This window comes from Haliotis cracherodii, unplaced genomic scaffold (assembly GCF_022045235.1).
Source record: "Haliotis cracherodii isolate W230 unplaced genomic scaffold, xgHalCrac1.p SCAF_6, whole genome shotgun sequence".
Taxonomy (NCBI): Eukaryota; Metazoa; Mollusca; class Gastropoda; order Lepetellida; family Haliotidae; genus Haliotis; species Haliotis cracherodii.
This window is the reverse complement of record NW_027266319.1, coordinates 68818392-68832769: the sequence shown is the minus strand read 5'-3', so window position 1 is coordinate 68832769 and position 14378 is coordinate 68818392. Positions and strand designations below refer to the sequence as shown.

Sequence of the window (14378 nt, the reverse complement as noted above, 5' to 3'; positions counted from 1 at the left end):
ATAAAAATGATTTACAATGTTATTTTATTACCTTTCCTATTATGTTTCATTTTTAGACACCGTCAACTATGGGTGGAAACTTCCTTTTGCCCACAATTTTAATAATGATTTTATGAAAGAGATTCAAAACTGTATACGGTGTTTTTCCTAACTTTTTATCTTACATTTGGCATGAAAGAAACTTAAGTAAAAATGGTTTCACACTTTATATATGTGTTATCGATGCAACAATATCACTTTCCTTGTTAAATAACTCATTGTTCAAATAGCCGTACTCTTGAAGATCCGGGTTAGAATAGTTCTTCAGCCGATCACCATTGTCGTAAGAGGAGACTAATGGATCGGGTGGTCAGACTTGGTTGATGCATGTCATCGTATTCAAATTGCGTGGATCGATGCTCATGATATCAATCACTGGATTGTCTGGTCCAGACTCGATTTTTTACAGACAGATGTCATAGAGCTGGAATATTCCTGAGTAAAGCTTTAAACAATAAACAAAAAACTCAAATAACCGAAGTCGACATATGTGTAGAATGCATTTGACAAAGCAGCTGCCATAAAAGACTATTTTACCAGGTATGATTTAAGTCATCATTTATACATTGTAGCAATAGTTTCCTGGATATCGTCAGGTACTCTGTTTCGCGTCAAAACTTGCAAAAATATTTTGGGGAACAATATAGTCGAAATGCATTTTGTTGTGCTTTTCAGTTTGAGTGACTGAGTGAGTGAGTGTTGCCGCACTGAGCTATATTCCAGCTATATGACGGGAGTGAGTGAGTATGGTTTTATGCCGCTTTGGGCAGTATTCCAACAATATCAAGGCGGGGGACACCAGAAATGGGCTTCACACATTGTACCTATGTCGGGAATCGAACCCGGGTCTTCGGCGTGACGAGCGAACGCTTCAAACTAGGCTACCCCATCCTCAACTTACTTGGAATAAATCTACGTCATTCCACATGAGACTGATGTATTTCGTATTATTGATGGAGCTCATCGACAGGGGCTGACCACGCCCTGTTTTCCCAGGGAGAGATCTGGGGGGCATGCTGGCTTATCCAGTCTGACACTGATTCATCACACAGCGGTGTTAGTGTGGAATGGCCAAGAATCACTTCTTGATATCTTGCAAGAAGTTGTGATGTCCCTTCGCCGAGGACTTCAACGTGCGGACTTTGTTAGAAAGACTTTATAGATAATGATATTTGAGAAAGACTACACTTTGATAATTTTTCTACATTTTTTATAGACCTTCTATTAATATGTAGCGTTTTTCTTGCGACACAGCTTTAAATCGCTTACGATTACGGTTTATCGCGACTGAAACTGTTTGCATCTCTAAATGTTGTTTTGTTTATGGTCGCTGTGGAGCTGATACTCGAAAAGGTTATTTTACATTTATTTGTACGAAAGGGTCGAGTGAAACATATACTGTTACGTCATTCCTTGGAGTGTTTTCTTTATGTCCACGCTTTGATGTATCCCATTAGGCGCGAGTCACATGACTCCGTACCGGCAGCACGTGCCTTCCATGTTGATTACCTCTATTTTTGGGAAGATTGTAAACGGGACTGCTTCAGGTGAGGTGAGATGAAAAGGGGTTTAACGTCGCGACCAAGATTATTGCACTTATATAGCGACGTGCATGTACGTGTGTGTGTTTGTGTGGCTGCTTGTACTAGTCCGGACTGATGCCGATAAATAGTGCTAGCACACTGAGATACCATGCCGCAGTTTAATATGAATACCTCACTCAGACACAGTATTCTCACTCCGAGCCGACCAGTCCCTTCATGCCGAGCGCCAGACAGGGTAACAACAAGTACCATCTTTTAACGTCTTTTGGTATGACGCGATCGGGGATCGAACCCCGGACCTTCCGCTCTCCGGGCGGACGCTCTACCACTAGACCACGGAGGCGGTCGGGACTGCTTCAGAGCAAATCCACACTCTGATGAGGTCATCCCCATGTTTGACACTGTTTGGGTATTTGATGATTCAGATAATGCTGTAGACAGTAGATTGTAGAGTATTTTTGTCCACGACGTCTGTTTCCGTACAACAGTTCTAAGGACCGTTCGGATCGTGTAAGATAGGATAATCTTCATTCAGACATGTTTGAATGTGACGTCGGTGTTCGCCAAGGCTGTGTACTCTATGTGCCTCTATTGACATTCTTGTCGTTACGGTATCAAGTTACACCCAGACAGTACATTTGTTGGTTTTACTATTCGCTGATGACGTGATTCATAACTGTGACACGATTGCTGATTTGGTGCATCCCCTATTGACCTACGTCCCATTTGGCCTACGTCCCATATGGCCTAAAGAAACAGAAATGACCTTTCCCATTTGGCCTACCACAGATTATTTTAAACAACCTACACCCCTATTGACAAAAATGGTTTGGTTTGAGCTTAATTAGCTCGTGTTATTTCACACAGGCTTCTTCTGTGAAGTTGATTAATGTTACTATCTCACGATCACTTAATCCTTTTCTTATGCTCATAAGGATTGTATATAACTGGCTTCTTTGCCTGTTGTGTATTTAGTCAATAGGATTAACTATTATTGGTTTTATTTCTTTGATCACATACCATTGTATACGGGTAATGATAACGAAGTTAATTTAATAGCAAAACATTGTTCTTAGTGTTCATTGTATAAAAGTACTAACGGTTATCAGAGCATCTGAAGCAATACTAAACCCACAAAATAAACTAGAAAACTTCAAGGTCTTAGGCGTATTCTTAATCAAAACGGAACTAATAAAACGCATCTAAAAACACAATAACCTACCAAATCAAAATCACATAAACAAACAAACATCCACCATACCCAGCTCCCTTAGTTCTCCTCCCCAACCCCATCGGCATCTATTCCAACCCCTAAAGCCCCCTCTTGGGTTGCACAGACCACTTTCGCCCCTTTCGGAAACACATTAAAAGGCCTGGCCGGGCCCGTGTGCGAAATACGCATCAGTCGGAAAGCGCACGTTAAATCTCCAAAGTAAGTAAGTAAGTAAGTAAGTAAGTAAGTAAGTAAGTCAGAGCATCATTCTTCATAATGGCAGGTATTCAGAGGGTTGAGTATGTTCAGTCACAGAGAGGTGGTCGTCAAGTTTTGATTGACAATTTTAAATATAGAATTACCAGAAAGGGGTCAACTGCAACTGCCAATGGGGAGGACACCGCTGATTTACAGAGAGAAAATGGGATCCTAGAAACATATTGCTGTAACTATCAAGAACTATTAACACGGATAAGACAAAATATATCACTTTCTGACTGCACGGCGATTCAACCTTCTGTATAAAGTTGTTGGATGATTATCAACTCGGGATCACTGGGACTCTGGGTAGCCTGGAGGTCAAAGCGTTGGCTCGTCTCGCCGGAATTCCGGGTTCGACTTGCGATGCACGTGGGCAGCACAATGTTCATGCTTTCGTTTCGGTTCGCCTGGTCCAAACTCAGTTGTCGTACAGGTCGTCATGCAATACTTGGAATACTGCTGACTGCGGCGTGAAACAACATGCACTCAACTCACACAGGCAAGATGCATGACACGTGCAAACTTTTGGTTCCTCACTCCGTGATATAGCAAGAATATTTCTAAAAGCGGCATAAAAAGCGACATATTGTCACATATGACCCAATTTACATACACCCGCTCGAAACTTAACACTTCTTGGTCTCTCTGTGTATAACCATACAGTGGGACACCCAGTTAAACCCGAAACCACTTTAAACGCACACAGACGCATATGACCAACCGTCCGTATTAACGGGTGTCCACTGTGTTGAGAGTATCGCTTGACAAGACATGGTGGCACTTCAGCCAATTATTATTTGTATGTCAGTATACCGGAAGTGGCGTCACCGGTAGTTGCAGGGGAGAGACGAGAACCGGATGACATCATAACATTACAATTCGCACTCAATCGTTTATTTCCGTAATATAACTCTGCTGTCGTAATATATAGAACAGCCGTTGCGTACATGTTGTCGACAGTCAATGCAAGCCGTTAAGGAGAGGGCAGGTGCGGCCTAAACGCTTCTGTACGCATGTGCATAGATAACACCTGTCTACAGATAACATTAAAACGCATATAGATATTCCAGATCAAGCTAAAGATAAACTGCGCTATATACGGGCGCTGGTCAAAAAGTTCTAAGCCTGACTAACTTTCAACTATGGGCCATAACAAAGTGAACTAGTCAATGTAATACATTGTTTGAGTAGATCATTGCAAGTGTACGTGGTCTGTTGAGGCCGTTTGTATATTAGTGACAGCCAGTTGAACGAAATAGGGGGCCGAATGGACACAGAAATGGAAAAGAACGGGTGCCGAGCAGTCATCGAGTTTTTAACTTTAGAGAAAAGTACTCCCCAAGAAATTCATGACCGCATGTCACAGGTGTATGGGGATAAGTGCCCCAGCTAATCCACTGTTAAACGTTGTACAGCTATATTTCAGACTGGGAGAACAAGCCTTGATGATGACCCTTGGTCTGGACGTCCCTCAACTTCCATCAGTGAAGACTCAATCAAGGAGATAGAAAAACTTATACTGTCAGATAGACGTATTACGATTGATGAACTTGAGGAAGACACAGGTCTAAACCATGGATCCACTGAAACTATTATTCATGAACATTTGCAGATGAATAAGATATCAGCTCTTTGGGTGCCAAAGTATATAAATTCCGTCCTTAAGGGAAAAAGAACTGACATTGCTCGAGAAAATTTAGAGCAAATTGAGGAGGATTTCTTCAAATTCAAAATGAGATTTGTAACGGGTGATGAAACATGGGTCTACCACTAAGATCCCGAGTCAAAACGTCAATGTGTGGAATGGCACCATTCCACTTCTCATGCACCAAGGAAATTTAAGTCTTCAAGATCAGTGAGTAATGGCCACTATATTCTGTTGTCGATTACTTAGAAAGTCAAAAGACGATTACCGTTGCCTACAATGCTGAATTGCTTCATCGGCTGAGTGATTCTATCAAAGAAAAGCGGGGAGGAATGCTTACTGCTATAGTTCTACTACTTCATGACAATGCCTCTTCTCACACCTCTTGACTTGCAAAGACTGCTGTGGGACAATGTGTGTTCAAAGAGCTGGCTCTTCATACTCGCCAGACCTGGCACCATGCCAGTGATTTCCGCCTGTTTCCTAAACTGAATGAACACCTTCGTGGAAAGCGCTATGACGACACAAATGACCTCAAACGACGTTAACATCGTCATCGCGCATCGTCTCCGCATCTAAATCTCCATAATTCTAGCTCATTACACATTATGGTCGTACATCAACACTATACATCGTACACACCGTGTAGGGAGCCTGGTTGTCTGTACACACACTGTCGGGAGTCTGGTTGTCTGTACAAATCCTGTGGGGAGCCAGGTTGTCTGTACAAATCCTGTTGGGAGCCTGGTTGTCTGTACACACCCTGTGGGGAGCCAGGTTGTCTGTACAAATCCTGTTGGGAGTCAGGTTGTCTGTACAAATCCTGTGGGGAGCCAGGTTGTCTGTACACACACTGTCGGGAGTCTGGTTGTCTGTACAAATCCTGTAGGGAGCCTGGTTGTCTGTACACACCCTGAGGGGAGCCAGGTTGTCTGTACAAATCCTGTTGGGAGCCAGGTTGTCTGTACAAATCCTGTCGGGAGCCTGGTTCTCTGTACACACCCTGTGGGGAGCCAGGTTGTCTGTACAAATCCTGTTGGGAGCCTGGTTGTCTGTACAAATCCTGTGGGGAGCCAGGTTGTCTGTACAATTCCTGTGGGGAGCCAGGTTGTCTGTACACACCCTGTGGGGAGCCAGGTTGTCTGTACAAATCCTGTGGGGAGCCAGGTTGTCTGTACAATTCCTGTGGGGAGCCAGGTTGTCTGTACACACCCTGTGGGGAGCCTGGTTGTCTGTACAAATCCTTTTGGGAGCCTGGTTGTCTGTACAAATCCTGTGGGGAGCCAGGTTGTCTGTACAAATCCTGTGGGGAGCCTGGTTGTCTGTACAAATCCTGTTGGGAGCCAGGTTGTCTGTACACACCCTGTGGGGAGCCAGGTTGTCTGTACAAATCCTGTGGGGAGCCTGGTTGTCTGTACAAATCCTGTTGGGAGCCAGGTTGTCTGTACACACCCTGTGGGGAGCCAGGTTGTCTGTACAAATCCTGTGGGGAGCCAGGTTGTCTGTACAAATCCTGTGGGGAGCCTGGTTGTCTGTACAAATCCTGTTGGGAGCCAGGTTGTCTGTACAAATCCTGTGGGGAGCCTGGTTGTCTGTACAAATCCTGTTGGGAGTCAGGTTGTCTGTACAAATCCTGTTGGGAGCCAGGTTGTCTGTGCACACCCTGTGGGGAGCCAGGTTGTCTGTACAAATCCTGTGGGGAGCCAGGTTGTCTGTGCACATCCTGTCGGGAGCCTGGTTCTCTGTACACACCCTGTGGGGAGCCAGGTTGTCTGTACAAATCCTGTGGGGAGCCAGATTGTCTGTGCACACCCTGTTGGGAGCCAGGTTGTCTGTACAAATCCTGTCGGTAGCCAGGTTGTCTGTACACACCCTGTGGGGAGCCAGGTTGTCTGTACACACCCTGTTGGGAGCCAGGTTGTCTGTACAAATCCTGTCGGGAGCCTGGTTGTCTGTACACACCCTGTTAGGAGCCAGGTTGTCTGTACACACCCTGTGGGGAGCCTGGTTGTCTGTACACACCCTGTGGGGAGCCAGGTTGTCTGTACAAATCCTGTGGGGAGCCTGGTTGTCTGTACACACCCTGTGGGGAGTCTGGTTGTCTGCATGACTATTGTTCATGGGCCCAAACTGCATGACTATTGTCCATCGGCACCAACCTTCACGACTATTGTTCACGGGCCCAAACTGCACGACTATTGTCCATCGGCCCAAACTGCACGACTATTGTACACGGGCCCAAACTGCATGACTATTGTCCATCGGCCCAAACTGCATGGTTTCTGCCTACGAAACTAACAGGACATCAGGCTTAGAACCACATTCTACACTAGTCCTGATTACTTTTCTGTAATGAGGTCCAAAGAATATAAGAGGACTTAAGATCTCCCTGCGATTGATCGATTTTGCATGAGGGCAATGACCTTATGACACCAAATGCTGTTCAGCTAGTTAATAATGTTAAACCAGCTTAAGTTTACTTGTTCTAGGCGATTTAAATAACTATTTGTATAATTGATTAGGGGTTAACAAGATTCAAGTGCATTGTTATACACGTTTCTGAGCATCAAAGAGATTATTGAAGCTATGCCCTAAACACTGACATTTTCCGTATCTGCTGATGCAAAAATAGCTGGATTTATTTTCTTAGTTACTATAAATTTAAGTAACTTAATAATATCAGTAAGAAATTCATTTACTTTAGCTGTAATAGAAAGAACTCACTCTCCTACCCAGAGTTCCATGCGGCCGGCAGCCAGCTAGCATAGTACCTCTGCCACAGGCCAGCGCCATGTGACGATTCGTCACATCTTTCACAGTCCATTCAAGATATTGCATATGCTTTTCATCCGTTTCATGTTTGACAAGTCTACACATTTTCATAAACAAATGTCAAAGAATGGTTAACTTTCATTGAGAAAGTATGCAAATACGTAAAAATCTACTTGTTTTTGCGTAGATATCCTATGTTTACATTGGTTGTACGGCTCCACGCGCTGTCATCGACACGGTCACTTTGATGCATAAATATATATTGTCATGCAACTCACTGTCGCAGTTGTAGTAGCATATCTATATAGTTATGCAAAACAATATGTAAAGCGCCCCCAAATACTTGCATTAGTCCGTTTGTTTACAAACAAGAGAAAAGTCCGGTCACGTGATATGCAAATTAGCCTGTGGCAGTGGTGTTATGCCGAATAACCACTGCGAAGGAGTTACGATGATTGTCTCCACTGTTACGATGATTGCACCCACTGTTACGATGATTGTCTCCACTGTTACGATGATTGTCTCCAATGTTACGATGATTGCACCCACTGTTACGATGATTATCCCTACTGTTACGATGATTGTCCCTACTGTTACGATGATTGTCTCCAATGTTACGATGATTGCACCCACTGTTACGATGATTATCCCTACTGTTACGATGATTGTCTCCACTGTTACGATGATTGTCTCCACTGTTACGATGATTGTCTCCACTGTTACGATGATTGTCTCCACTGTTACGATGATTGTCCCTACTGTTACGATGATTGCACACACTGTTACGATGATTGTCTCCACTGTTACGATGATTGTCTCCACTGTTACGATGATTGTCCCTACTGTTACGATGATTGTCCCTACTGTTACGATGATTGTCCCTACTGTTACGATGATTGTCCCTACTCTTACGATGATTGTCCCTACTGTTACGATGATTGTCCCTACTGTTACGATGATTGTCTCCACTGTTACGATGATTGTCCCTACTGTTACGATGATTGTCCCTACTGTTACGATGATTGTCCCTACTGTTACGATGATTGTCTCCACTGTTACGATGATTGTCTCCACTGTTACGATGATTGTCCCTACTGTTACGATGATTGCACACACTGTTACGATGATTGTCTCCACTGTTACGATGATTGTCTCCACTGTTACGATGATTGTCCCTACTGTTACGATGATTGCACACACTGTTACTATGATTGTCTCCACTGTTACTATGATTGTCTCCACTGTTACGATGATTGCACACACTGTTACGAAGATTGTCTCCACTGTATCAATGATATTTGCACCTACTGTTACGATGATTGTCCCTACTGATACAGATGGATTTTGTTGTGGCTGTTACTTAATTGAGCTTCAAAGAAGTAAAAAACAGATTTGTAGACAGTTCTTTAGGACAGTTTGAATGTACAAAAAAATATTGTTCACAAGGCCATGTTACAAAGGGCAAATACTTCATGTCGTAACGCAAATACAAAATGTCCATCGTTCTAATGTAGTTGATTGATTAATAAACATAAAATTTATGAAACTTTTAAAAAAAAAAATATTGACAAGTGAAAATGTTACGAAATAATCTGAAAATGACTCATAATGTTCTTGTGCCAATATTTCAGCTGGTTTCTCACACATTTAACAAAATGACGACAGTGTCATATTTAAATACACTGCCGGACAAACGAAAGCAATCCACTTGAAAACTAGATTTTACCTAATATATATTTCCGAAAGACGTAGACGTCTTTTTGGCCGTGTGTATATGCGAATGTCATGTCCATGTGTATATGCGCAGTGTGTATATGCGCATGTCATGTGACCAGTCACTTATGTTTCATGTATTATTAGATATTATATATAGATCGCTTATTGGAGGATAACACGAAGTCTTCGACGTTTGCCACTTTAATGAAACCAAATATCGGTACGACATCGACCCTGACGCCGTCATCACAAGAAACATCACCAAGGTGAACCTGGGATTCGAAAACACATTCATTGGTGTCTGGCATGTCTAAGGGACGCAACTCTGCACAGGCGGCTTTTAATTCGCATCGCATCATATATCGCAGCAGTGGAATCTTAATATAACACATTTTTGGTTCTTAAGACATGTGATTATTCATGTGACTTGGCTACTCCGTGCATGTCTTAAAGCATCTGTAAGAGGCCATACTGTAGATACAACAATCGAAGTATTGTGAAGGTGATGCTGTCGAAATGGAAGCTTTCCGAAAGTTGGTTGAAAGTCTTGCTTTATACGAAAAACAAATTTCAATCATCGAGATTCTGGATGTTGATGCCCTTTACCAACTGTTTACAACAATAATAGTGAGTGTGTGAGTTGGGTTTAACGCCGTTTTCTAGTGTGTCCCGTTGTGATATTGCTGGACTATTGATAAAAGCGGCGTAAAACCATACTCACCCAATCACTCATTTTGTGGAAGCCCCGGTGGCTGGGTGGGTTAGATCGATGACTTTGTGTGCTTCACTCTGGCTGTGTGGGTTCGAATTCAGGACGGGCTCAATACCAAACAGTACAAGAATCTGTATTTTACTGAGAAAGTGTTACATTCGTTACATTATTTCCATATAAATAATAAGAACAGGATTAACCTATAAAAGACTGGAGGCCTTAGACTGTCAGTTCATCTAGACTTGCCTGTTATATGGAAAGATACTTAACAGCCATGGACTTCTCATTCAGTACAGAGGGGCGGTCGGGTAGCCTAGTGGTTAAAGCGTTCGCTCGTCACGCCGAAGACCCGGGTTCGATTCCCGACATGGGTACAATGTGTGAAGCCCATTTCTGGTGTCCCCCGCCGTGATATTGCTGGAATATTGCTAAAAGCGGCGTAAAACCATACTCACTCACTCACTCACTCATTCAGTACAGCCTTGCAGCAAGGCTAGGTCAATGTCTGTGACGGCGGTCGCTGTCGTAGTTTGTACTACACCTCTTTCTGTCTCCATTCCGAGATAAAAAATCAAATACATGTGATTGTGATGTGGCATTGTTCCATTGCCTACTGTATACGTTTTTGAAAGGCATTTAGAAGTCATTCACATAAGGAAGAGAATTTATGGATGTCAACTTCTTTATTATGAGGAACACAACGTTTCGCAGTATACGATTATTCTTCATCATGTGAATAGATGCTATGAGGCAGAGAACATACACTCTTCAAAAAAAGAAACGCACAGGTAGTATGTAGTTCATTGAACCTGACTACACAAAAAAAATCAAATTTTTGAGGTAGTGTCATGGTGTGGGGGGGGGGGGGGGGGGGGGGGGGGGGCATACCTTACACCACGAGATCTGACATGGTTGTGGTTCAGAGACATTTGACAGCAAATCGCTACATGAATCAAATTCTTCAACCTCACATTCTTCCAATCATTGACCGCCAGAGGGAGCTGTTTCAACAGGACAACGCTCCACCGCACACAGCTCGTGTCACGGTAGACTACCTTCATAATGCCAACATCAACGCTTGACCTGGCCGTCGAGATCTCCAGATGGCAACACAATCGAACACCTCTGGGATGAACTCGAGCGACGTGTACGTCAACGTCAGAACAGACACTCCACAACTGGCCAACGCGTTATGTACAAGCAAAATGGCGCAGACTTCCGTCAATGCTGCCCGGGGCGGTCACACGAGATACTGAGTTCAGCGCCACCTTGTGGCCTTATGTGACATGACAATGAACAGTTTTCAATGCGTTTGTACAACGACAACATGTGACTATCGAGCTCCAAATTGTCATACTTGTATCAATGATATTAAATTTAATATATCGACTTGATTAGTACAATAAAATTACTATAAATCTACCTGTGCGGTTTTTTTTTAAAGAGTATATATATATTTTCCTGCAAGAACAACAAACAAAGTGCAAATTGTCACTGATTGGTTATAGGCAATGGACAATGGGCAAACGGGAGGCCGGGGGAAATAAGCACTGAATGGCAATAGAATGGAAATGACAATCGACAAATGAAAGCCAGTTTGATAACCTGACGTCTCTTTTACCGCTAATGTAACTGGTGCATGATTTCATAACGATTGTTATGGCTGTCTTTCTGACAGGTGTGTTGGATGCGTGCGCACGCTGTATGTTGTGTTGATGGGTACGGACCGTTTTGCTCCAAACGAGAATGATGAATTGCAAAATAACTCACAGTCGGGAATAGTTTATTAAATGTCAATACGACACACGGCAATGAATATAATGTACCCAACAGTATATGCTGTTTCTTAGTTTTATTCCCATCCCTCAAAAAAGTGGTTTAAGAAACTATCAATTCATGCTATGGGCACAAGTTGACATCTTGAGCGGGAGGGGGGAGGCACAACGATAGGAGGAACAGCGCAAACACGCCCGTGATACACAACGGTACAGGGAATGCCATCATAAAAGAGGGGTCGTCTCATGATCATTTTAATCGCAATCTAACTCGCTCATGTCACTGACCTCGTCGTCGGAATGACTTGTGTCACTGCTGACGGTCACAATTATAGGTGGGGCTGTTGTTAGCTAATGTTTTCAATCGTCCAACGTCACGTTTGACGATAACCCATATCAGCTCTATTGGGTTCAGATTGCAGTGGTAAGGGGCGATATGGTCACGTGGCTGCAACGAATAAATATGACCTTTTCTTCCAGGACTGCAAAACCACAACTCTATGAAATCATTAAATCTAACAAATCCCAGCCCGTGTATGTGGTTGACAATTACATCAAAGGTCAAGGTCACGCCGTCTTACGACTCTCCTTTAAGGCTATTAGACGTCGGGGCCTTGGCGTCTGGATCCTGCATACTGTGATATGGTGCATTGTCCGTGATAATTAGGGTACTTGGCAAGCAACGAAGAGTCCAGTTTACGTTTCACCCACTCCAGGAATACCTTGTCGTTCATTTCTGTGTTGTATCCCCTGTTGTCCTTGGCCTTGGCTCGAAAGACGAGGTCACAGCCTGACAGAAAACTCTGACGAGCACAGCCAGCATGGCGAACGATAAATCTTTCACTTTTTCCCATTGTTAACTTTCTCCCAGTCTCCTTACAATCCCCACCGGGTACCCACTGACTGCTGGCTGTGTGAGAGGCTTTTACCCACGTCTCATCTGGGGAACAGGCTCATATATCCTTCGTTTCTACTTGATGGTGTGAAGGATGTCAAATCGTTCACATAATTAACACATCCCTATTTTCTCCACTTATCTTTTTGTCTCTGTATTCAAATGTATGCAAAAGTGGCCATAAATTGTATTTCATAACAATAAAATCATGTTCAGCTTCAATGTATTTCTTCAAGGGTCATAGTGACAGGTACATATTTCTGAATGCAGTTCAACAATTCCACGTCTGACTTAATTTATGAACCCTAAATGGTTTTGATATGTTCCCCAGTTGCTTCACCTGATTGCTGGAGTCCTGTCGACGTACAACATTTTTCAGCTATATCAAGAGCTTTAGAAGCTCGTTTCAAGTATTTATTAATGACATAAAATAGTTTTCCTCTTTCCGCTTACGAAATAAATCATATACCTTAAAAATCACATGTTTCATATCAGCTGAGTAGCGCATGTTGTCTGTCAACAACGACGTATATGAAGCACCGGCAGTACGTGTTTGCGAATGTGAGACATTTTGCAATCCACCGTCCTCATTTGGAACCAAACGAAGGACAATGTAATCTCGTATTCAGATTGTGAAGCAATTCATTGTGCACACTGAAGAGTTGTGTCCCATAATCGTGCCAGGATCCGCTGTTCGTGGACACTGGCTTGTCAGCACCATACCTGTGCTCGTTTCACCACAGTGGTAAACAATCACAGTCACTGATTTCCTAGAGTGCTGGGGGCGGTTGGGTAGCCAGGTGGTTAAAGTGTTCGCTCGTCACGCCGAGGACCCAGTTTCGATTCCCCACATAGGTACAATCTGTGATGCCCATTTCTGGTGTCCCCCGCCGTGATATTGCTGAAATATTTCTAAAAGCGGCGTAAAACCATACTCACTCACTCCTCGTGTGCCGACAAACCGTGATACAAGGGACATAATGTTTGAAGCGGTATTAAGCTAGCTCACTCACTAACTCAGTATGGAATTTTAACTAAGTCTGCAAGTTTGTTTATGAGTGAGTGAGTATGGTTTTACGCCGCTTTTAGCAATATTCCAGCAATATCATGGTGGGGCACACGAGAAATGGGCTTCACACATTGTACCCATGTCGGGAATCGAACCCGGGTCTTCGGCGTGACGAGCGAACGCTTTAACCACTAGGCTACCCGACTGCCCCTGCAAGTTTGTATGCTTAGTGTTTTGATCTTCAATTTGCATATCTGATAATATATAATACGGTCACGTGTAATCGTCATAACTGACATGCGGCGCTCGCTAATAACGTAATACTTCACTGGTGTGTGTGCACTTTGACCATTCGTGACCATATGTGTATTTACGGTAGAAACAGGCTGCGAGGAGAGTGGGGGCGCATGCAGAAGTAAACGGCAGTCTAAGATCATCTCCTCAGCTCAACACAGGGAAAGCCTGTTCCCTCAGTGTAACGATTGTGTCACAAGTCGTATCGTCAGATGCTATGACGCGTTCCTCGCTGTCTGTGCGCTGAGTCACCTTTCGATCTATTTTGACGTTTCTAATTTTAGCCCACACCCATATTTGGATTTCCCTTTGTACTACATCCCGTATCTTTAGATAGAGAATGCACAGTTTACAATTTTCTAATATCGATATAATCAAATATAAATATGACAAACTTTGTAAAATTTCTTTTCCCTTCAATTCAATAAGAACAAAATTGCCCACTATCACCAGCCGTTCCCACTGCCTGAAACCGGTTATCTTCATATGAATGTGTACGGCTT

At 43.3% G+C, this 14378-nt stretch overlaps 1 protein-coding gene across 1 annotated transcript; it reads right to left on the bottom strand.

The window, feature by feature from the left end:
- Window positions 1-5308: 5308 nt before the first annotated feature.
- LOC139446638 (uncharacterized) lies at window positions 5309-6838 on the bottom strand. The gene has a single exon (XM_071227914.1). The coding sequence runs from the start codon at window positions 6836-6838 to the stop codon at window positions 5309-5311; it is 1530 nt and encodes a 509-aa protein (XP_071084015.1).
- Window positions 6839-14378: the final 7540 nt, after the last annotated feature.